General features: G+C 46.5%; 1 protein-coding gene across 1 annotated transcript; it reads right to left on the bottom strand.

Moving 5' to 3' along the window:
- Nucleotides 1-8596: 8596 nt before the first annotated feature.
- On the bottom strand, nt 8597-9895 carry BECN2 (beclin 2). Its single transcript, XM_010384706.2, has one exon. It carries the CDS (start codon nt 9893-9895, stop codon nt 8597-8599), a length of 1299 nt encoding a protein of 432 aa, XP_010383008.2.
- Nucleotides 9896-24251: the final 14356 nt, after the last annotated feature.

The raw sequence follows: 24251 nt of genomic DNA, 5'->3' as shown, positions 1-24251 counted from the left end.
TGCACCACTGCACTCCAGCCTAAGTGACAGAGCGAGACTCTGTCTCAAAAAAAAATAAAATAAAATAAAATAAAATAAGAAACCCCATTCTGGATTTCTCACTTTTCCCAGTGCCACCTCAAATCTGTCAACAAATCCTATCATTTTTTTTCTCCAAGATACGTCTTGATTTCCACAGTTCCCCAGGTGGTCTCTAGTCCCATCTCTACCATCTCTTCCCTGACCTCCGGGCAGTTTCCTACCATTCTCCTAGGGGCACATGTGGCCTCAGTCTGTTATCCACACAACCTTATGCATCCCCTTACTAAACACTCCTCCAGGGCATCCCATCTAATCCCTTTCTCAGGGACTCTTGATCTTGAGAGATCTGGTCCCCACCTGCCTCTCCAAATAGTTCCCTTGTCTGCACTCTTGCTTGCTATGTTCCAGACCCCCTGACTTCCTGAGAGCCATAAAGCAGAGATCACAAACTCGGATGTCTACAAGGCAGCCCTTGCCAATGAGTGATGGAGGGACTGTGGTGGAGTCATGCACCCATACACCCTGTTTCCAATGGAAAGATGCTGCTTAGCCCCAGGAGACTGATGAGTCCCTGTGTGATTCCATAGTGGTCACATTTTCAGATTTTTCATAAGTCAGTACTCCAGCTTTCAAAAGAAATCACTCATGCAAAAAAAAAAAATGCTGGCAAAGAATACTAATTCATTTTAAAACACCATGAGATCAAAAGACACCTGTCTAAGGGAACACTGTCTGTGGAAGTCCAGTCTGCATCTTCTGGCCTAGGCCATGCCAAGATCTTTCCCACCACCATAATTTTGCACCCACTGTTGTACAAAGAAGTACAAAAATAGGCTGGGCGTGGTGACTCACACATGTAATCCCAGAACTTTGGGAGGCCGAAGTGCGCGGATCACGTGAAGTCAGAGGTTCGAGACCAGCTTAGCGAACATGGGAAGACCCTATCTCTACTAAAAATACAAAGATTAGCCAGGTGTGATGGTGGGTGCCTGTAGTCCCAGCTACTTGGGAGGCTGAGGCAGGAGAATGGCATGAACCCGGGAAGCGGAGTTTGCAGTGAGCAGAGATTGCACCACTGCACTCTAGCCTGGGTGACAGAGCAAGACTCTGTCTCAAAAAAAAAAAAAAAAAAAAAAAATTGAGAGCAAAGTTGACAGTTATTTGACAGAGTAGTTTTGTCTCTTGAATATGAGAATATAAAATTGGGTCTTGGATTTATTATGAGTCAACAATTTTCTGTAAAATACCAGATAGCAAATATTTTAGGCTTGAGGGCCACATGGTCTTTGTCATATCCAACTCTGCTGTTGCAGTGAGAAACATGAAATTGAGCATACTATGAACAAGCAAGTGTGGCTATGTTCCAATCACACTATTTACGATGACTGATATTTGAATTTTTTTTGAGACGGGGTCTTGCTCTGTAGCCCAGGCTTGAGTGCAGTGGCTTGACCACAGCTCATTGCAGCAGCAAATTCCTGGGCTCAAGTGATCCTCCTGCCTCAGCCTCCCAAAGTGCTGGAGGTGTGAGCCACTGCACCCGTACTGAATTTCACATAATTCTTACATGTCATGAAATCTTTTTATTTTGTACCAACCACATTAAAATGTGAAAACATTCTAAGCTTATAAACTATAAACAATCAGACTGTAGACTTGATTTGGGCCCAGGGACATTGTTGGTTATATAATATCTGCTCTGTATAAGTTTAAAATTTTTACTTGAGGCGTCGGGTGTGGTGGTTCACGCCTGTAATCCCAGCACTCTGGGAGGCCGAGGTGAGCGGATCATGAGGTCATGAGATCGAGACCATTCTGGCTAACACGGTGAAACTCCATCTCCACTAAAAATACAAAAAATTAGCTGGGCGTGGTGGGCACCTGTAGTGCCAGCTACTCGGGAGGCTGAGGCAAGAGAATGGTGTGAACCCAGGAGGCGGAGCTTGCAGTGAGCCAAGATCGCGCCACTGCACTCCAGCCTAGGCGACAGAGCAAGACTCCATCTCAAAAAAAAAAAAAAAAAAAAAAAAAAATTTACTTGAGGCAATTGTTATCACATTTCATGTATTTCACATCAGATTAGAAATTTGTAAAAACCGAAAAACCAGTCCCTACAACATATAATTTAGGAAGCCTTGCCCTGTGTCTCAGATCTAATGCCACCTCCTTAAAGAGGTGTTCCTGAGCCAATATATCAAAAGCAGTTTCAATCACTGATTAGTAAAAGAGGAGTTTGTTTCTGTTTCTGGTATGATAATGGCTTTGTGTCTAGGTCTCAGAATATACGTACGAAAATCGTTTTTAAAAAATAGAGACAGAGTCTTGCTATATTGCCCAGGCTGGCCTCAAACTCCTGGGCTCAAGCAAATCTCTTGCCTCAGATTCCCAAAGTGCTGAGATTACAGATGTGAATAACCACACCCAGGTCATACTAAAATCTTTATGGGTGAAATGATATGGATTTGCTTCAAAATAATTGGAGAGGAGTAAATTAGTGGGTTGTAGACAGTACAAAATTAGCTACTTATTGAAGACTGTTAAAGATGCATGGTGGGTATTTATTATCCTTCTAGAAACTTCTGTGTATGTTTGAAATACTCCATAATAAAAGGTTACAAAATAGACCTGACGTGGTGGTGCCTGCCTATAATCTCAGCACTTTGGGGAGGCTGAAGTGGATCACTTGAAGTTACAGTGAGCTATGATTGTGCCACTGCATTCCAGCCTGGGCCACAGAGTGAGACCCTGTCTCAAAAACAAACAAACAAAAAAAAAAACAAAAAACAAAAAACAAAAAAAAAGGAAAGAGAAAAAGAAAAGTCACAAAATTGGTTTCATTCTCTTCCTTTTCCCCCAACCTATGTTTTGTTTTGTTGTAGTTATTTGAGATGGAGTCTCGCTCGGTCACCCAATCTCTGCTCGCTACAACCTCTGCCTTTTGGGTTCCAGTGATTCTCATGCTTCAGCCTCCCAAGTAACTGGGACCAGACGTGTCTGCCACCACGCCCGACTAACTTGTTGTAATTTTAGAGGAGATGAGGTCTCAAACTCCTGACCTTAGGTGATGCGCCCGCCTCGGCCTCCCAACGTGCTGGGATTACAGGCGTGAGCCACCGCGTCTGGCCTCTGCTTCGTTGTGTTAGTTTTCTTTATCGACTTCATCACAATTTAAGATGGTTTTGGTTTTAATCTACCTTCCCCCGCACCCGACCAATTATCTCATTCTTAAAGGAGTCTCTGAACCAAAAAGTTTACAACTATTTCTCTCCTTTAATATTTTTGGACCATCCCGGCTAACATAGTGAAACCCAGTCTCTACTAAAATTACAAAATATTAGCCAGGCGTTGCAGCGGTCACCTGTGGTCCCAGCTACTCGGGAGGCTGAGGCAGGAGAATGGTGTGAACCCAGGAGGTGGAGCTTGCAGTGAGTCAAGATCGCTCCACTGTGCTCCAGCCTGGGTGACAGAGTGAGATTCTGTCTCAAAAAATAAAATAAAATAAAATCAATGAAGATATTCATAACTGTTCAATCTATGTAGTGGTTTATTGAGGCTCCTTGTATATACTATTTTTCTATTGCTTAGCATGCTTTAACATGTTCATTAAAACATGTCTTTTAATGAGGAAAAGTTTATGTATTAGATTTTCATCTCAGTGAATGTAGACTCTCATTTTAAAAGTTTTTATTTGGGGCCGGGTGCCGTGGCTCATGCCTGTAATCTCAGCATTTTAGGAGGCTGTATTAGTTTTCTTTATCCACTTCATCACAGTTTAAGATGGTTTTGGTTTTCATTTACCTTCCCCAACACCCGGCCAATTTTCCCATTCTTAAAGGAGTCTCTGAACCAAAAAGTTAACAATTTCTCTCCTTTAATATCTTTGGACCATCTGGTGATCGGGTGGATCACCAGAGGTCAGGAGTTTGAGACCACCCTGGCCAACAAGGTGAAACCCCATCTCTACTAAAAACACAAAAATTAGCCAGGTGTGGTGGTGCGAACCTGTAATTCCAGCTACTTGGGAGGCTGAGGTGGGAGAATCACTTGAACCCGAGAGGTGGAGGTTGCAAGTGAACTGAGATCATACCACTGCACTCCAGCCTGGGGGACAAAGTGAGGCTGTCTCAAAACAAACAAACAAAAAGCAAGTTTTCATTTAGGAGAGACACAGATTCCTGAGAAATAGGGTCAATGTTCCCTGATCTCATCTAAAACATAAACTCAGGGCTGGACGCAGTGGCTCACGCCTGTAAACTCAGCACTTTGGGAGGCCAAGGCAGGTGCATAACCTGAGGTCACAAATTCAAGACCAGCATGGCCAAAGTGGTGAAACCTCGTCTCTACTAAAAATTAAAAAATTAGGGCTGGGTGTGGTGGCTCATGCCTGTAATCCCAGCACTTTGGGAGGCCGAGGTGGATGGATCACAAGGTCAGGAGTTCGAGACCAGCCTGGCCAAGATGGTGAAACCCCGTCTCTACTAAAAATACAAAAATTAGTCGGGTGGCAGTGGTGGGCACCTGTAATCCCAGCACTCAGGAGACTGAGGCAGGAGAATCGCTTGAACCCAGAAGGCGGAGACTGCAGTGAGCTGAGATCACACCACTGCACTCTAGCCTGTGTGACAGAGCAAGACTCCATCTCAAAAAAAAAAAAAAAAAAAAAGTTAAAAAATGAACTGAGCATGGTGGCAGGCACCTGTAATCCCAGCTACTTGGGAGACTGAGGCAGAAGAATCTCTTGAAGCGAGGAGACAGAGGTTTCAGTGAGCCAAGATCTTGCCATTGCATAGCAGCCTGGGCAACAAGAGCAAAAATCTGTCTCAAAAATAAATAAACAAACAAAAATGAAAAAAAAAAACCTCAGAAAAATGATTCATACCCTCAGTATCTGATGTTCAATTAAAATTAATACTAACTTTTTTATAGAAAGAAATATTTAATGAAATCTAAGAGTTTTATGTTACTTATTGCAGGTTGTTGTTTGAAGACCAAATGAAAGACTACTAGAGATCAAATGCTCCAGTTCCCCACCTCCAAAAATCAGCGATCCTCCTTCTCTTTAATTCACTTACTCCATAAAGAGCAGCTAGTATTTTCTTTTTCTTTTTTCTTTCTTTTCTTTTTTTTTCTTTTTCCTTTTTTTTTTTTTTTTTTGAGATGGAGTTTCACTCTTGTTGCCCAGGCTGAAGTGCAATGGCGCAATCTCGACTCACCTCAACCTCTGCCTCCTGGGTTCAAGTGATTCTCCTGCCTCAGCCTCCCAAGTAGCTAAAACTATAGGCATGTGCCACCACGCCCGGCTAATTTTGTATTTTTTAGTAGAGACAGGATTTCACCATGTTGGCCAGGCTGGTCTCAAACTCTTGACCTCAGGTGATCTGCCCACCTCGGCCTCCCAAAGTGCTGGGATTATAGGCGTCAGCCACCGCACCCATCGTAACCAGTATTTTCACCATGCCGGTGGGGAACAAGATCACTGGAGGGTCTCACATCAACAATGAAATTCCCTGATCAGGAAGTAACATATGTCACTTCTGCTTACCATACAACGACCAGAACTAGTCACATGATCTCATCCAGCCTAGTGCTAAGAAACACAATCCTACATGGGTGTGGTGGCTCATACTTGCAATCTCAGCCCTTTGGGAGGCTTAGGCAGAGGATCACTTGAGGCCGGTAGTTTGATGCCAGCCTAGGTAATATATGGAGACCCTGTCTGTACAAGATAAAAAAAAAAAAAAATTAGGTGCAGTGGTGCAAGCCTGTGGTCCTAGCTACTCTGGAGGCTGAGGTGGAAGGATTGCTAGAGCCCAGGAGTTCAAGGCTGCAGTGAGCTCTGATTGCAACACAGTGCTCCAGCCTCAGCTGAACTTCTCTTTTGTAAAACTGATTACTGACTTCTCTTTTATTTCATGCACCTAAAATCTCTTGGCCCAGCAGTTTCTGCCATTCACGTGATTTCAGTGGAAAATGTGTGCCTATGTGAGAAATTTGGGGATGGGGCAGGGGATGAAGGTAGTCTTAAAATGAAACAGAATGATGTAACAGCTGCCTAACTTGGTGTCTATTCATACCCCTTAATCTCTTTTATTTTAAAAAATATATATATTTTATTAAGATAAAAGAGGCCAGGCACAGTGGCTCACGCCTGTAATCCCAGCACTTTGGGAGGCCACGGTGGGTGGATCACCTGAGGTCAGGAGTTCAAGACCAGCCTGGCCAACATGGTGAAGCCCCTTCTCTACTAAAACAAAAAAATTACCCTGTGGCACATGCCTGTGATCCCAGCTACTCGGGAGGCTGAGGCAGGGGAATTGCATCCAGGAGGTGGAGGTTGCAGTGAGCCGAAATCGTGCCATTGCACTCCAGCCTGGGTGACAAGAGCAAGACTGCATCTCAAAAAAAAAAAAAAAAAAAAGGTAAAAGAAATTAAGAATATTAAATACTCTTAATTAAGTGCTCCTAATTTACTATTAAGTACTAGAGAGTATTTAATAAGCCAAAAGGAAGACAATAAAATTTCCCAGAATCCCACCAGTCAGTATAATTTAGTGATTTATTCATTCAACTATTACTTGAATGTCTACTCTGCAGGAGGCGCCGTGCAGGCTGTTAGGCACCTGATTGCAAACAAGAGTCCATGACCTGATATGCTCTATCATTTAAAGCAGGAGTCAGCAAATGATGACCCATTGGCCAAATCCTACCCACCAAAAGAGGTGGTAAATATAATGGCTGCTTTTTACACTATAATGACACAATTGAGTAGTTACAACAGAGACCACATGGACCCAAAATCCTAAAATATTTACCAGTGCACTCAAGCCTGGGTGACAGAGGGCGACTACTTCTCAAATGTCACCTGAGGTCAGGAGTTCGAGACCAGCCTGGCTAACATGGTGAAACCCCGTCTCTACTAAAATAATACAAAAATTAGCTGGGCTTGGTGGCACAAACCTGTAATCCTAGCTTCTCAGGAGGCTGAGGCAGGAGAATCATGAACCTGGGAGGCAGAGGTTTCAGTGAGCTGAGATTGTGCCACTGCACTCCAGCCTGGATGACAGAGTGAGATTCTGTCTCAAAAAAAAAAAAAAAAAAAAATTAGCCGGGTGTGGTGGTGGATGTCTGTAATCTCAGCTACTTAAGGGAGGCTGAGGCAGGAGAATTGCTTGAACCTGGGAGGCAGAGGTTGCCGTGGGCTGAGATTGCACCACTGCACTCCAGCCTGGGAGACAAGAGCCAAATTCTGTCTCAAAAAAATAATAATAATAAAATAAAATTAATTAAAAAATTGTTGTTAAGATGGGGTTGCTCTAGGTTGTCCAGGCTGGTCTTGGAACTTCTGGGCTCAAGCAATTCTCCCTCCTCCACCTCTCAAAGTGCTAGGATTCAATCTTCAGCTTTCTGGAAGCGTTCATCTCAAGACCCCTTAATTTATCTACCAGCCAATGTTACCAGTCACTTCCTGTCCACCTCAGCCCCTCACCTCACAGTTAATCTCAACATCATGACACAGTCCAGTAAGACTCACCTCTCACTTTAAATCATTAAAGAACAGTCGAAATTTATTGAAAGTTTCTCAGGGATGAAGAGGAGGGGCTTACACAACAGGGATGAAGAGGAGGGGCTTACACAACAGGGATGAAGAGGAGGGGCTTCACAACAAAAACGAAATTTTTGAGTATTCTTTCCCCTGCCCCCGACTCCAATGTTTCATTACATACATCCATGGCCCAAAATGTTTTTAAATTAAAAAATTGAAAACCTCCACCTTGCTCCTCACCATGCCCTCTTTCCTCCCCACCCTTAGTCCTTGTCCTCTGTGTCCCTTTATCCCTTTATGCAGAAGTAATCTTAGCCTCTTGTGATTTAATTTTTCCTGTCATTTTGAATGTTCGGGTGGAGAAGGGGAGTGGAAGTTACAAGGAGGAAGGGATAAAGGTGTGTTGGGGAAGGCTTATCTCATAATATATTTACAGTACTTTAGAAAAAAAGAAAGTGGGCTAGGTGGGGTGGCTCATGCCTGTAATCCCAGCAGTTTGGGAGTCCGAGGTGGGCGGATCCCCTGAGATCAGGAGGTTGAGACCAGCCTGGCCAACATGACGAAACCCCATCTCTACTAAAAATACAAAAATTAGCTGGGTGTGGTGGTGGGCTCCTGTAATCCCAGCTACTTGGGAGGCTGAGGCAGGAGAATTGCCTGAACCCAGGAGATGGAGGCTGCAACGAGCCAAGATCGTGTCACTGCACTCCAGCTTAGGCCACAGAGTGTGACTCTGTCTCAAAAAAGAAGGCTGGGTGTGGTGGCTCACGCCTGTAATCCCAGCATTTTGAGAGGTCAAGGCAGGTGGATCACCTGAGACCAGGAGTTCAAGGCCAACTTGGTCAACATGGCGAAACCCTGTCTCTACTAAAAATACAAAAATTAGCCATGTGTGATGGCAGGCGCTTGTAATCCCAGCTACTCGGGAGGGTGAGGCAGGAGAATTGCTTGAACCCGGGAAGCCGAGGTTGCAGTGAGCCAAGATGGCGCCACTGCACTCCAGCCTGGGTGACAGAGCGAGACTCAAGAAAGCTACTTTTGATACCTTGAGGCAACCCAGATGAGACTCCACTTTAAATTTATAAGCAAGAACTTGAGTGCCTTTGTCCACAGCTCCTGCGTGTTCAGATGGGTTCTGATGGAATAGCACTCCCCTCGGCCGTCAGCGTCCTCCATCAGGCCTGTCTCCACCTGGATCCTGTAGGGCAGACAGAGGCCCAGCTCACCCTTCTCAGCCTCTTCCTTGAACTGCTGCATGCAGTCCAGGAAGGCCACCATCGCGCGGTCGAACTTGTTATTGAGGAAAACATCCTGCCCCCCATAACAGAACAACTGGAGCTCAGTGCGGTCATCTGTTAAAGGCTTCAGATAGGAATGGTCTCCGCAGGGCATGAGTCGATACCTCTGAAACTGCAGTCCAATTGTATTGGCCAGGGCAAGGAGCAGCAAAGCCGCCTGTCCCCAGGCAGCGTTAATTTCATTCCAGCCCACAGGGACAGTGGGGAGGCAGCCCAACCTGAATTTATTGATGACGCCCAAGGAGCCCTCCACCCAGATCTCAAACGTGGCAGTGAAACAGTTGATTTCCTTCAACCGGTCCATCTGGACCCTGGCATATTGCAGCTGGTTCTCCACGTTCCCCAGCTGGTCAAGCAGTTCCAGCTGCTGCCACTTCAAGGCACTGTAGTCCCTGTAGTACTGCCTCTCCTGCTGATCCAGCTCCGCAGCCTCTGCCTGGGCTGCCTCAAGATCCGTGGCTGCTCTTGCATTGTTCCTGTCCACATCCTCCAGCTCCTGCACCAGCCTGGCCTCCTCCAGCTCCAGGTCCCGCAGCTCCGCCCGCAGCGCCGCAGTCGTCTCGTCCTCGCTGGTCGCCAGCATCCCGGTCTCCAGGCAGCGTTGGTAGTTCTGACTCTCAGCTTCTGTGAGAGCGAGCTGGATGTCCAGCTGCTCTAGAAGACTGTCGGTGCACTCTTCACACAGGGGATGGTCCACATCTTCTTGGCCAGAGACGATGTCAAAAATGTCCCCAGCTGCCTTTTGGATGCTACTGAGCGTTTGCATGGGGCCAAGGTCCCCCAGCAGGGTGAAGATGTTGGCATGGTCCTTGGACACACTGCCATCACCTGGAAGGGGTCTGCTAGAGGCGCCGTCCTGTTGTTCCTCAACATCTGTCACCTCCCTGGTGGTGGCGCCGGGCTCCCGGGTGTCTGCGGGCTCAGCCTGCCCAGAGGTGAGCGTCGGGGCTGCAGGGAGGCTCCCGGACTCCGAGGAGCAGCTCAGCCTTAGAGCCTGGTGGCAGCGGTGGCACAGGAAGCGGATGGAAGACATGGCGGAGAGCCTGACTCCCGCCTTGAGTCTAATTTTCCTCTGGCTCCCAGTTGCTTATCATTTTATAGCTTTTCGAGTCTTTCTAGGAAAGTGATCCTTTTAAAATGCATATATCATCTTGTCACTCTCCTACTGAAAATCCTACAATGGTACCCTCCCTCGGTACCTGTAGACCCCCTTCAGCTCCTTACAGGCCCGGGATTATTTCCAAAAGGAAAATCTGATCATCTCCTTTTCCTCCTGTACCACGTCCAAGGCACGCCTTAAGAGTAATCTTGCTAAAACTAAAATCTCATCATGGCACTGCCCTCCTTCAAGTGTTTAACACTCTTATCTAACCTTAAGATCAAGTCCAATCAACTTCGGCCGAGGGCGTTGGCTCACGCCTGTAATCCCGGTACACTGGGAGGCCGAGGCGGAAGGATCGCTGGAGGCCAGTAGTCCCAGAATACCCTGGGCTACACAGGCAGACCCCTTCTCTACAAAAAGTGAAAAAATTAGCCAGGTGGGGTGGCCGCTTACAGTCCCAGCTACTTAAAAGGGTGAGGTGGGAGGATTGCTTCAGAGCTTGAGGTTGCAGTGAGCTACGGTCCACTCCACTCCTGCCTGGGCAACAGAGTGAGACCCTGTCCCCAACCCCGACCCCCTCATCCCCATGCCCCTTTTACACACACACACACATACATATTTGAAAGAAAATAAAAGTTCGGGCTGGGTGCGGTGGCTCACACCTGTAATCCCAGCACTTTGGGAGGCCGAAGTGGGTGGATCACCTGAAGTCAGGAGTTGGAGACCATCCTGGCGAATATTGTGAAATCCTGTCTCTACTAAAAATACAAAAATTAGTCGGACATAGTGACAGGTGCCTGTAATCCCAGCTACTCAGGAGGCTGAGGCAGGAGAATCGCTGGAACCCAGGAGGTAGAGGTTGCAGTGAGCTGAGATCACACCACTTTACTCTAGCCTGGGTGACAGAGAGAAACTCTGTCTCAAAAAAAAAAAAAAAGGAAAGTTCAATCATTTTAACCTAACACCAACGCGGGGCCCGTCTTCCTGGCTTCTTCTCTCCCCATTTCCTGCTCTCCTGAGCCATGGGCTCCTCTGTGTCCCTGCATGCTAGTTGCATTTCGGTTTTATCCAGCATGTAACTTTGTTGCCTCTGACTGGAACACTCTTCCTTCCCCTCTCCACCTGGCCAAGTCACTCATCCTCTAGGGCTGATTAATTGCTAAATCCACAGTGTACAGTAGATTATTGTTTTATGTTTTTTGAACAATTGATCTGTCTCCTAATCAATTGTGGTTGCCTCTCATGTTTGGCCCATGGGAGGTTCTAGGGAATAATGAAGGATCTGAAAAGGGGTAAGGGCTCTGCAGTCAACTGCTAGAGGATGCTTATGTTATTGATTCAGGAATATTTCAGAGAGGACATTTTCTCCAAGAACCTTCTCTGGCTCCCAATTTAAGGCTGTCTGCTCTGTGACAAATTTTTTTTTTTTTTTTTTCCAGATGGAGTCTCTCTCTGTCACCCAGGCTGGGGTGCAGTGGCACAATCTCCACTCACTGTAACCTTCGTGTCCAGGGTTCAAGTGATTCTTGTATCTCAGCCTTCTGAGTAGCTGGGACTACAGGCGTGTACCACCCCGCCCGGCTAATTTTTGTATTTTTAGTAGAGCTGGGCTTTTGCCATGTTGCCCAGGCTTGTCGAACTGTTGACCTCAAGTGATCCCCCTGCCTTGGCCTCCCAAAGTGCTGGGATTACAGGCATGAGCCACTGCACACCTAGCCACAATTAACTTCTCTTTTGTGTTTTTGGTTTTTTTTTAGACAGTCTCCCTCTGTCACCCAGGCTGGAGTGCAGTGGTGCAATTACTGGCTCACTGCAAACTCCACCTTGGAGTTCAAGCGATTCTCCTGCCTCAGCCTCCCGAGTATCTGGGACTATAGGCACACACCACCATGCCTGGCTAATTTTTGTATTTTTGGTAGAGACGGGGTTTCACCAAGTTGGCCAGGCTAGTCTCGAACTCCTGGCCTCAAATATTCTGCCCACCTTGACATCCCAGAGTGCTGGGATTATAGGTGTAAGCCACCTTGCCCAGCCTATTTTTTCAATTGTTTTGTTTAGATGCAGTCTCACTGTGTTACCCAGGTTGGGGTACAGTGGCACAATCACTGCTCACTGCAGTCTCCACCTCCCAGACTCCAGTGATCCTCCCACCTCAGTATCCCGAGTACTTGAGACTACAGGCAATGTCACCACACTGGGCTCATTTTGTTTTTTTAATTTTTGTTGTTGTTGTTAAGACGGGACCTTGCTATGTTGCCAAGACGGGACCTTGCTATGTTGCCAGGGCTAGTCTCGAACTGGCCTCAAGCAATCTTCCCTCACCTCAACCTCCCAAAGCACTGGGATTATAGGCATGAGCACTTGGCCAAGTACTTGCTTTAAGCAAAAACCTATGAGCCTCTAACCTGTAGTTATTGACGTGGTGGGGTAGTGCATAAAATAAACACACACAGAAGGATCCACATTCCTCATCTGCAGGAAACCACAGTAAGGGGTGAAAAGTTAGCTACTCCTCCTAGAGTCCAGCAGGAGGCAGCCTGCCAGTAACATCTATTATTCTGGCAGGAGGAGGCTCTGTGGACTGAGGGAAGGCAGGAAGCCATCCTTCACATTCACTGGGGAGTGGCCGTGGACTCCACACGTTTCAGCACATCAGGCAGTTGTGCTACATTGAACCACACGTGGAGGAAAATGTGGAAGGAAAACATATGAAGGAAACAGTCTCCACTGGCCACCCTTTACTGTAGTCTTCAAACCCCATTTAATCCATGTTCCCATCATGGCAGCAGCATCAGTTTACATCTTTTTTGTTTTTTTTTTTTTTGAGACAGAGTCTCACTCTGTTGCCCAGGCTGGTGTGCAGTGGTGTGATCTTGGCTCACTGCAACCTCTGCCTCCCGGGTTCAAGCGATTCTTCTGTCTCAGCCTCCCGAGTAGCTGGGATTACAGGCGCCCACCACTACGCCCAGCTAACTTTTTTTTTTAGTAGAGATGAGGTTTAGACATGTTGACCAGGACTGGTCTCGGACTCCTGACCTCAAGTGATCCGCTCACCTTGGCCTCCCAAAATGCTGTGTTTACAGGTGTGAGCCACCGCCGCTGGCCTATCAATTTACATGTTACCACTTGATCCTTCCTGTGATCTTTCACCCAGTATTCTCTTTTGTTTCTTTCTCTTTTTTTAAATTGTTTTCTCACCCAGTATTATACCTGAACCTCAAAACCACTGGGAGGTGGGTAGGTAGACAGTACATCCCTACTTTCTAGTAAGGAAACTAAGGTGTGGAGAAATTAAACAATTAGTCAAAATGTCTCTCTAGCCCTCCTGACCTCTCAGAAATACCCCAGAGTCAGTAGGTAACATGAGCATCCTCTAGAAGTTGACTACAGAGTCCCCTACCTCTGTCCAGGTCATTCACTATTCCACAGAAACTGTCAAGTGGATCAAATGAGGCTACCCCATAATTGATCAGAAGACAGCTCAATTGCTGAAAAAGCTTAAAGCAATAATCCTCCATTTGCTATGAATTTAGCAATAAGGGTTACACAGTACTGCAAAGGGGTGCATGGTGCCCTCTGGGTGTTAGCCCTGGGGTCACATTTTTATTTTATTTTTTGAGACAGAGTCTTGCTCTGTCACCCAGGCTAGAGTGCAGTGGCGTGATCTCAGCTCACTGCAACCTCTGCCTCCTGGGTTCAAGTGATTCTCCTGCCTCAGCCTCTGGAGTAGCTGGGATTACAGGCACCCGCCACCATGCCCAGCTAATTTTTGTATTTTTAGTAGAGAGGGGGTTTCAACCATGTTGGCCAGGCTGGTTCTCGAACTCTTGGCCTCAAGTGATTCTCCCACCTCAGCCTCCCAGAGTGCTGGGATTACAGGCGTGAGCCACCACGCCCGACCCCTGGGGTCAAAGTTGGAAAGGATCCTCACAGAATCTGTCTTTCCTCACCCTGACACTTCTCCCTACAGGGTTGAGGAGCAGCAGAATGAGGTTTAAACTGCTTTCAATGCTGTGGTCAGTTCTGAGTTCTGATTCATTCCCCGGAAGTAGAATGGCAAAGTAAATTCACTGGTAATGGCTATGCCTTATTTTAATTATGCTTTCATGAAAACCAAACAAAAATGGAGCCACAGATGACTCCTTTTGAGCTGGAGTCAGCCCAGAGGGACAATGCCACAGGCTAAGGGAATATGGTGGGGAAGGGGAGTGGGAATTCTTTCCGACTCTAGGTTATCCAACTGAATAATGCCTCCAGGATACTCCAAAATCTATCTGTAAAGCCCTTCTTCAGTGAAGAAGGGAATCAGTGCAGCTGAATGAAGCGTTGCTCTCAGTTGGAAAGGAAATCCCTTCTTATTTCTGGAGATTTCCCCCTTCAATTCCTTCCTTCTCACAAGATCGGGTGCATTCAGGGTGGTATGGCAATAGACATCAATTCCTGCCTTCTATTTCCAAGATCTCATTGTTTTATTTATTATTATTATTTTTTTTTTTTTTGACAGAGTTTCCCCCTTGTCCAGGCTGGAGTGCAGTGGCATGATTTCAGCTCACTGCAACCTCCGCCTCCTGGGTTCAAGCGATTCTCCTGCCTCAGCCTCCTGAGTAGCTGGGATTACAGGCATGCACCACCATGCCAAGCTAATTTTGGTGTTTTTTGTAGAGACAGGGTTTCACCATGTTGGCCAGTCTGGTCTCGAACTCCTGACCTCAGGTGATCCACCCGTCTAGGCCTCCCAAAGTGCTGGGATTACAGGCATGAGCCACCGCGCCTGGCCCAAGATCTCATTCTTGAGGGGTTGGGGAAGCCGAGAGGGAGAATTCTTTGGATCAAAGTGTATGTGGGCCAGGGTTTTTGTGCACTACTATGTTGCCAGCACTTAGGTGAATTATCTTGATCCTCAACTCTCCTTCCAAACTTCACGTATTTCCTTGGGTTCCTTTGCCACAAAACCCTGGGAGGGATTTGTCTGTACTCACTGTCTCCAATTCCTCTCTGCACGTTTCCTCTTTTCTTTTTTTTTTTTTTTTTTTTGAAATGGAGTCTCTCTTCATTGCTCAGGCTGGAGTGCAGTGGCGTAATCTTGGTTCACTGCAACCTTCACCTCCTAGGTCTAAGTGATTCTTCTGCCTCAGCCTTTCAGTAGCTGGGATTACAGGTGCATGCCACCACATCTAGCTAATTTTTGTATTTTTAGTAGAGATGGGGTTTTACCATGATGGCCAGGCTGATCTTGAACTCCTGTCCTCAAGTGATCTGCCTGCCTCGGCCTCCCAAAGTGCTGGGATTACAGGTATAAGCCTCTGCACCCGGCCGCACATTCCCTCTTAAATCCACCTAATCCGTCTTTATCCTCACCACTCCATGGAAACCCCTCTTACTAAGGTCACATATGCTATCCATGTTGTTAACTTTCTCAGACTAGGAAGCAAGGTCTTCAGCTAGAAGTAAGGGTAGGAAAGAGAGAACACGTGTGACAGTTACCTAGGAGAGTGAAGGGATTAGAGAGGCAGGATGGTTGCTGGTCAGGTGGAAACATCCATATGCGACTTGCTGTCAGGAGTGGGTGTGCAGCCACAATCAACTGTGTGAATGTTGCCCAGCAAGCCAGACTAAACCAGGGAGACTCGGGAGGAGGAGGTGGAAGCAGGGGATGAGTAGGAAGGCTGACTGCCTTCTTTTCTTTTCTTTTCTTTTTTTTTTTTAATGAGGAGAGAATGGCAATCATTTACAATGTTTAAGAATGAAAAGCCAGCCGGGCACAGTGGCTCACGCATGTAACCCCAGCACTTTGGGAGACTGAGGGGGGCGGATCACGAGGTCAGGATATCGAGACCATCCTGGCTAACATGGTGAAACCCCATCTCTACTAAAAAAATACAAAAAATTAGCCAGGCGTGGTGGCGGGCACCTGTAGTCCCAGATACTCAGGAGGCTGAGGCAGGAGAATGGCGTGAACCCAGGAGGCGGAGCTGGCAGTGAGCCGAGATCATGCCACTGCACTCCAGCCTGGGTGACAAAGCGAGACTCCATTTCAAACACACAAACAAAAAGAATGAAAAGTCAATTAAGAAGAGGACTGAGCTTGGGCAACATGGTGAAACCCTGTCTCTACAAAAAATACAACAACAAACATATTAGCTGGGTGTGGTGGCAGAGACCTGTAGTCCCAGCTACTTGTGAGGCTGAGGTGGGAGGATTGCTTGAGCCTGGAGGTCAAGACTGCCAGTGAGGTGGAATTGTGCCACTGCACTCTGGCCTGGGTCATAGAGGGAGACCCTGTCTCAAAATAAAGTCTCAGAAAAGAGAAGGGAGGGGAGGAAAGGGGAGGGGAGGGGAGGGGAGGGGAGATATTCTTATTTGGATTCCAGAGAATAGCTGCTTCAGATTCTTCTAGATCTCTGAGCTTCCATTTTGACCCACTGGCTCTCCCTCCTTATCTGGTCAAGAGATTATGCATTTAAAAAAAACTCTCAAATCTGTATATTTTTTTAAATTTATTGATTTGAACAGGGTCTTGTCTCTGTTACCCAGTGTCACCCAGGCTGGAGTGCAGTGGTACACTCATAGATCACTGCAACCTAAAACTCCTGGGCTCAAGTAATCCTCCTGACTCAGCCTCCTGAGTAGCTAAGACTATAGGTGCGTGCCACCACACTGGCTAATTTTTTTTTTTTTGGTAGAGATGGGGTCTCACTTTGTTGCCCAGGGTGATCTCAAACTCCTAGGCTCAAGTAACCCTCCCACCTTGGCCTCCCCAACACTGGGGTTACAGATCTAAGCCGTCACACCCAGTCCCCGCAAAAGCTAGCTTTGATATAGACAATTGTTTTTTTGTTTGTTTTCTGTTTGTTCGTTTTTTTTTCAGAGTGTCGCTCTGTTGCCCAGGCTGGAGTGCAGTGGTGCGATCTTGGCTCATTGCGGCCTTAGCCTTCAGGGCTCAGGTGATTCTCCCCTCTCAGTTTCCTAGTAACTGGGATTACAGGTGGGCTACCACACCCAGCTAATTTTTGTATTTTTAGTAGAGACATGGTTTCACCATATTGGTCAGGCTGCTCTCAAGCTCCTCTTTTTCTGAAGCTTGCAAAATGTGAATAAAAGCTTCCATTAAAAAGTCAAGGCTACGTTGTTCGTAGTTTAGGCATAAAAATTAATTGAAATTTAAAAATAATAAATAAACAAGATAATTCAAGATTGTGTACGCCCATGCTCATAGTATAGTATTATTCAACAATATCTGGCTGGGCGCTGTGGCTCAAGCCTGTAATCCCAGCACTTTGGGAAGCTGAGGTGGGTGGATCACCTGAGGTCAGGAGTTCGAGACCAGACTGACCAATATGACGAAACCCCATCTCTACTAAAAATACAAAAATTAGCTGGGTGTGGTGGCACACAGCTGTAATCCCAGCTACTCAGGAGACTGAGGCAGGAGAATTGCTTGAACCTGGGAGGTGGAGGTTGCAGTGAGCCGAGATCATGCCATTGCACTCCAGCCTGGGCAACAAGAGTGAAACTCTGTTTCTAAAAAGAAACAAACTAACTAACAAAAACACAATATCTAGGCCGGGTGCAGTGGCTCACACCTGTAATCCCCAACACTTTGGGAGGCTGAGGTGGGAGGATCACCTGAGGTCAGTTCGAGACTAGCCTGATCAACATGAAGAAACCCCGTCTCTACTAAAAATACAAAATTAGCTGGGTGTGGTGGCACATGCCTGTAATCCCAGCTACTCTGGAGGCTGAGGCAGGAGAATCGCTTGAACCCGGGAGGCGGAGGTTGCGGTGAGCTAAGATAATGCCATTGCACTCCAGCCTGGGCAACAAGAGTGAAACTCTGTCTCAAAAAACAAAAAACAAAAACAAAAAAAAAACACAGTATCTAAAATATGGAAGCAACCCTGTACCCATCAATGCATGAATGGATCAACAATAGGTGGTGGATGAATCTGATGGACCTTATGCCAACTGAAGTATGCCAGTCACAGAAAGACAAACACTGTCTCATTCCACTTGTCTCAAATTCACAGAGACAGAAAGCAGGACAGAAGTTTCCAGGAGCTGGGATGAAGGGAGGGTGGGAGTTAATGTTTAATGGGTACAGAGTTGAAGTTTGGGAAGATGAAAAATCCCGGGGACAGATAGTGACGTGGCTGCACAACAGTGTGAAGGCAGTTAATGCCACTGAACTGCACACTTAAAAGTGGTTACAGTGGTACATTTTATGTATACTACAATTTTTTTTAGAGATGGTGTCTCACTATGTTGCCCAGGCTGGCCTCAAACTCCTGGGCTTAAGTGAACTTCCTGCCTCCAATTGCCAAAGTCAACTTCCCAAAGTCCTGGGATTATAGGTGGGAGGCACCGTGCCGAGCCAATGTATATCATACGACAATTTTTATTTTATTATTTATTTATTTAATTTTCAAGACAGAGTCTCGCTCTGTCGCCCAGACTGGAGTGCAGTGGTGTGGTCTCAGCCTACTGCAAACTCTGCCTCCCGAGTGCAAGTAATTCTCCTCAGTCAGCCTCCCAAGTAGCTAGGACCACAGGCGTGCACCACCACGCCCAGCTAATTTTTGTATTTTAAGTAAAGACAGGGTTTCACCATGTTGGTGAGACTGGTCTCAAACTGCTGACCTCAGGTGATCCGCCCACCTCGGCCACCCAAAGTGCTGAGATTACAGGTGTGAGACACCGCACCTGGCCTCATACAACAATTTTAAAAAACCTTCAGGCTCCCCTGGCTTTTGGGCCTGAGAGTATCCCCTGTTTCTTTTATAAACCTTTGCAGACTTTGCCTGCAGCTTCACAGAGTTCAGTGTGAGAGATGTCAGGTATCTGAGGAAGGACTTCTGCTGCTGCAGAGGCCAGAAACCTAGGGCAGATACGCCTCACACAGCTTGGGAAGACTCTGCTCCTAAAAACGGGGATGCTCAGCTTTGTGGTTTATGTAAAAAAAAGTCAAAAAGGAGGCCGGGCGCGGTGGCTCATGCCTGTAATCCTAGAACCTTGGGAGGCCAAGGTGGGCAGATCACCTGAGGTCAGGAGTTTGAGACCAGCCTGGCCAACATGGTGAAATCGCGTCTCTACTAAAAATACAAAAATTAGCCAGGCATGGTGGCGGGAGCCTGTAATCGCAGCTTCTCAGGAAGTTGAGGCATAAGAATCACTTGAACCCGGGAGGTAGAAGGTGCAGTGGGCCAAGATCATGCCATTGCACTCCAGCCTGGGAGACAGCGAGACTCCATCTCGAAGAAAAAAAAAAAAAAAAAAAAAAAGTTAAAAAGGAATGTCAAGCATTGTTTTGTTTTGTTTCAGACTAACCAGGTATCCTTTCAGATTTTCTTTGCCAAAAGACTGTAGATGAGTTAATTGGATCAAGCTGGAAGGAGAGTATTTTTTCAAGGCTCAAACTATCAAAAGAGCCAAGATTCCGACTTTTTGTCCCAACTCAGCTGCTGATGTAGGAAGTCATTTAAGCTCACAGTCTGCTTAGTTAATCTCTGTGAAATGGATTTAATGCTAGCAATTAAGTGTTGCTCACAATAAGAAACATGGGCAAGGCCACATACATGTTGCTCCTCAGTATTTGGCACAGTGGGTGGTGTAAAGTAAGTGTTCAGTAAATGATTGATTGATTCCACATGCTGTGACTAACGCTTAGAAGCACTCAGCCTAAAGGCATGGAGCTCCCGCCTCTTCCCAGAGCACTCATTTCTAGCTAATACTATGCCATAAAAATAAAATATAAATGTACAACAACAGCACTAACTTAGGGAAATTATACACATAAAACAAATACGATCTATTTGCAAAAGGATTCACAGAATTTCTACAAATGAATCTTTGATTAGTGTGTATTCTAGATCATTAACTATTTATGATCAATATTGAAATGTTGGGAGTTAATGCCAATTGAAGGTCGGAAACTTCTTGCAAGCCAATCAAATCTGTGAAGGTTGACACAACTTTCTTTTCTTTCTTTTTTTTTTTTTGAGACGGAGTCTTGCTCTGTCGCCCAGGCTGGAGTGCAGTGGTGCGATCTTGGCTCACTGCAAGCTCCGCCTCCCGGGTTCAAGCCATTCTCCTGCCTCAGCCTCCCGAGTAGCTGGGACTACAGGTGCCCACAACCACGCCCAGCTAATTTTCTGTATTTTTAGTAGAGACGGAGTTTCACCATGTTAGCCAGGATGGTCTCGATCTCCTGACCTCGTGATCCGCCTGTCTCGGCCTCCCGAAGTGCTGGGATTACAGGCGCGAGTCACCGCGCCCGGCCCTGGGTTGACAACACTTTCACCAGTGCACTTGCACGTGTGTCTCTTAATATCGGCAGATGGTATCTGTTGTATGTCCACCCATCTACTGGACTGTGTGCCGTTTTTTTTAATTAAAAAAAATTTTTTTAGAGATAGGATCTTGCTCTGTCACCCAGGCTGGAGTGCAGTGTCATGATCAGAGTTTACTGAGGACTTGAACTCCTGGGCTCAAGCTATCCTCCCACCTCTGCCTCCCAAAGCACTGGGATTACAGGTGTGAGCCACTCAATCTGGCCTGTGCACCTCTTGAGGACACTGTTGAAAACCATCTTGTATGCTCCACATCTATTTCATTCTTTCTTTTTTTTCCCTTCCTTCCTGTGGAAGGACTTCTAGGCACCATGACTGCACTCAAAAAATTAGCCGGGTTTGGTGGCAGGCGCCTGTGGTCCCAGCTACTCAGGAGGCTGACGCAGGAGAATTGCTTGAACCCAGGAGGCAGAGGTTGCGGTGAGCCAAGATCGCACCATTGCACTCCAGCATGAGCAACAAGAGCAAAACTCTGTCTCAAAAAAATAAAAAAACTAACTAACATGGAAACAGAAAACCAAAACACTGCATGTTCTCACTCATAAGTGGAAGGTGAACAATAAGAGCATATGGACACAGGGAGGGGAAGAACACACACCACGCCTGTTGGGGGCTCAGGGGCAAGGAGCAGGAACTTACAGGACAGGTCAATAGGTGCAGCAAACCACCATGGCACACGTATACCTATGTAATACCCCCGTACATTCTGCACGTGTATCCCGGAACTTAAAATAAAAAATAAAAATAAAAATAAAGGTGGTGATTGATGCCATACTCGATCAACAAAGTCACAGTGAGCCTAGCCAACAGAGACCAGGGAGGACCAGAAGAGCAGGAAGCCATGTGGTCCTGGGGCTTATTAGGGTTACCATGAAGGTGGAAAGTATGTGGACGTCACCAGGTGTCAGGGCACAAGGCCAAGTGAGGTGCTTCAAAGGCAAGTGAGGCAAGGGTGTGGAATAAGGAATTCAGGAATGGATCTGGGAATGGCGAGGAAGCTGAGGGAGGTGAATCCAGGCACTTAGACTGTCATTAAAGCAAAGATACGGGCTGGCAACAGAGTTGGCTTATGGTCATTACTATTCATTTATTAAATTCTATTGTCGGCATTGGGGAAGGGGTGGAGGCTAACATCTGTTAAGCACCTAACATGCTCCCAGCCTTGATGTGACAATTGCATTATCATTTGCACACATTCACCCTTCCTTCCCTCTACATGGGAACTTATTTTGGACAATGGACTAGGCTGAGGTGACAGCATGCTAGTTCCAAGGCCACCTTCCATCTAGTCTTCTTGTCCTGCTGTATTCCACGAGAGCATCATACCCCATGTAGCAGCTGCTCCTTCAGCCTCGTTCTCCAAATGAGAAGACACCTAGAGCCCAGCCCAGCGCAGCCAATGCCAGCCTGCAAAACTCTGAGAAATAAATGCTTGGATCATAAACCACTAAAACTGAGGGTTATTATCACAGCAAAGGCTGACTAATAGATACAATTACCTTACATATATTTTCTCATTTTAATTTTGAAACAGGCAAAAGGATATCAGAATGCTGAACATCAGGAACTCTCAGGTTCTGGGATTTGAACCCACGTATATTTGATATTGAAAGTTTTGTGCTTTCTATGAGAACATGACAACTCTGGGATTTGACGAGTAAAGCAAAAGTTGATAGAATAAAACAGTGACTTTAGAGAAATGCTAACCGAATATTACTGCGGTAGCCCTAGTTACATGATTCTTGGTCGGGCGCATGGCTTATGCCTATAATCCCAGCACTTTGGGAAACTGAGGCAGGCAGATCACCTGATGTCAGGAGTTCAAGACCAGCCTGGCCAACATAGTGAAACCCCATCTCTACTAAAATTATGAAAAATTAGCCAGGCGTTGTAGTGCACGCCTGTAGTCCCAGCTACTTGGGAGGCTGAGGCCAGAGAATTGCTTGAACCCGGGAGGCAGAGGTGGCCGTGAGCCGAGATCGAGACACTGCATTCCAGCCTGGGTGACAGAGCAAAACTGTCTCAAAAAAAAAAAAAAAAAAAAAAAAAAAAAAAAATTATCAGACCCTCCTGCTGAACAGATCTCATAATAGGAGTTCTACATCAACAAATCAGCCGCAGATGCCCCCAGGATGCAAATGGTCAGCTGCTCAGAGCTCCTTCTTTCCCTATGTACTTTCACATACATAGCGTAGTTAGTGACAGACCAGCATCCCAGAGTGAAGATGATCAGGCTGCTTGCAATAGCTGTGGTGAAAGTAAAAACAGCTATGACCTTGTCTCACACTCCTGCACTCCTCTGCCAGAAAGCCCTGGCTCCTCTCCTTTCATGAGTCAACCTTGCAGGTGTTTGTGTAGGACCCTCGGGGATGAAAAATGATGCTCTGGCATGGAGAAGCACTGCAGGGCTTACTAATCCCTTCACACCGGAAAGTAGGAAAGGGAAAAACAGCTAACGGGATGGAAAGACAGTTTGGGAATTGGTTTGGGAAAGACAGCAGACATTCATGGAGTCAGCCAGAAAAGGTAGTTCAAATATATTTTTTCAAAGATCCCGAGTAATTTTTCACTTTTTCGTATTCACCACATCAGGGTCCGCTTGGCCCCTTGGGCCATGGAATGTGGCCCTGGAGCCTCCTGAGAAACTTCTCTGGTAGGTCAATGGTAGGTCAGGGAGTGGAGGAAGGGCCAGCCTCTACCAGTGCCCTGCTGCTCTGGTGCCTTGGGAATTCGCCCAGCCTGGCCCAGCCACACAGGTGGGTAGGCTCAGAATGTTTGTTCTTAGCTGTGCAAAATTTGGGAGTTTCTTCTCTTCTCTAGAACATATGGAGCTCTCTCACTGAGTCTGTTTCTTCCTTTTCCTGGAAAGCTCTTCAAGCACCATTGGCTCTTTCTCACCCGTCAGGCCCCAGCTGAAACTTCACTTGCTTGAGGGGGCTTGAACCGACCATTCTGTGTGAATGGGTCTTCCGAGGTACTCTCTGTTAGAGCACCTTTACCAAACCGGTCACCATCTGCTGTTAGTTGTTGTTCAGCTGTTTATCATCCGTCTTTCCATTAGGATGTGAGCTCCATCAAGCCAGGGACTGCATTTGTCTTATTCATTGCTCAGGCCTTTATGCCTGGCCCCTTATGAGCTTGACAATGAGTGACTTGAATGAATACATGTGAATGAATGAATGAGTGCTTCCTCGTATCAACTCTGAAAGGCAAGTATAATTTTGCTCTTAACTGCTGAAATCCATCTAGACTTTTCTTTTAAAATGTTGCTTTAATTGTATCACATAAGCCATATATGAAGATTTGCAGAAGATTCAAGCACTTTTTGTTTCTTTTCTTTTTTTTTCTTTTTCTTTTTTTTGAGATGGAGTCTCCTGTCACCCCCGGGCTAGAGTGCAGTGTGGAGACATCTTGGCTCACTGTGACCTCTGCTTCCTGGGTTCAAGCGATTCTCCTGCCTCAGCCTCCCGAGTAGCTGAGACTACAGATGCATGCCACCACACCCAGCTAATTTTTGTATTTTTAGTAGAGATGGGGTTTCACCATGTTGGTCAGGCTGGTCTCAAACTTCTGACTTTGTGATCCTCCTGCCTTGGCCTCCCAAAGTGCTAGGATTACAGGCGTGAGCCGCTGCACCCAGCTGAGATTGAAACACTTCTAAAGAAATGGAAAACAGGGCTGGGCGCGGTGGCTCACGCTTGTAATCTCAGCACTTTGGGAAGCCGAGGTGGGTGGATCACGAGGTCAAGAGATCGAGACCATTCTGGCTAACACGGGGAAACCCCATCTCTACTGAAAAAAAAAAATACAAAAAAAAAAAAAATTAGCTGGGCGTGGTGGCAGGTGTCTGTAGTCTCAGCTACTCGGGAGACTGAGGCAGGAGAATGGCGTGAACCCAGGAGGCGGAGCTTGCAGTGAGCTGAGACTGCGCCACTGCACTC

Source organism: Rhinopithecus roxellana, chromosome 8 (assembly GCF_007565055.1).
Source record: "Rhinopithecus roxellana isolate Shanxi Qingling chromosome 8, ASM756505v1, whole genome shotgun sequence".
NCBI classification, from domain to species: Eukaryota; Metazoa; Chordata; class Mammalia; order Primates; family Cercopithecidae; genus Rhinopithecus; species Rhinopithecus roxellana.
This window is presented reverse-complemented; position numbering and strand designations above follow the sequence as displayed.

Excerpts from the sequence above, each read along its gene's own strand:
- BECN2 (XM_010384706.2), bottom strand. The coding sequence starts at position 9,895 with ATGTCTTCCATCCGCTTCCTGTGCCACCGCTGCCACCAGGCTCTAAGG.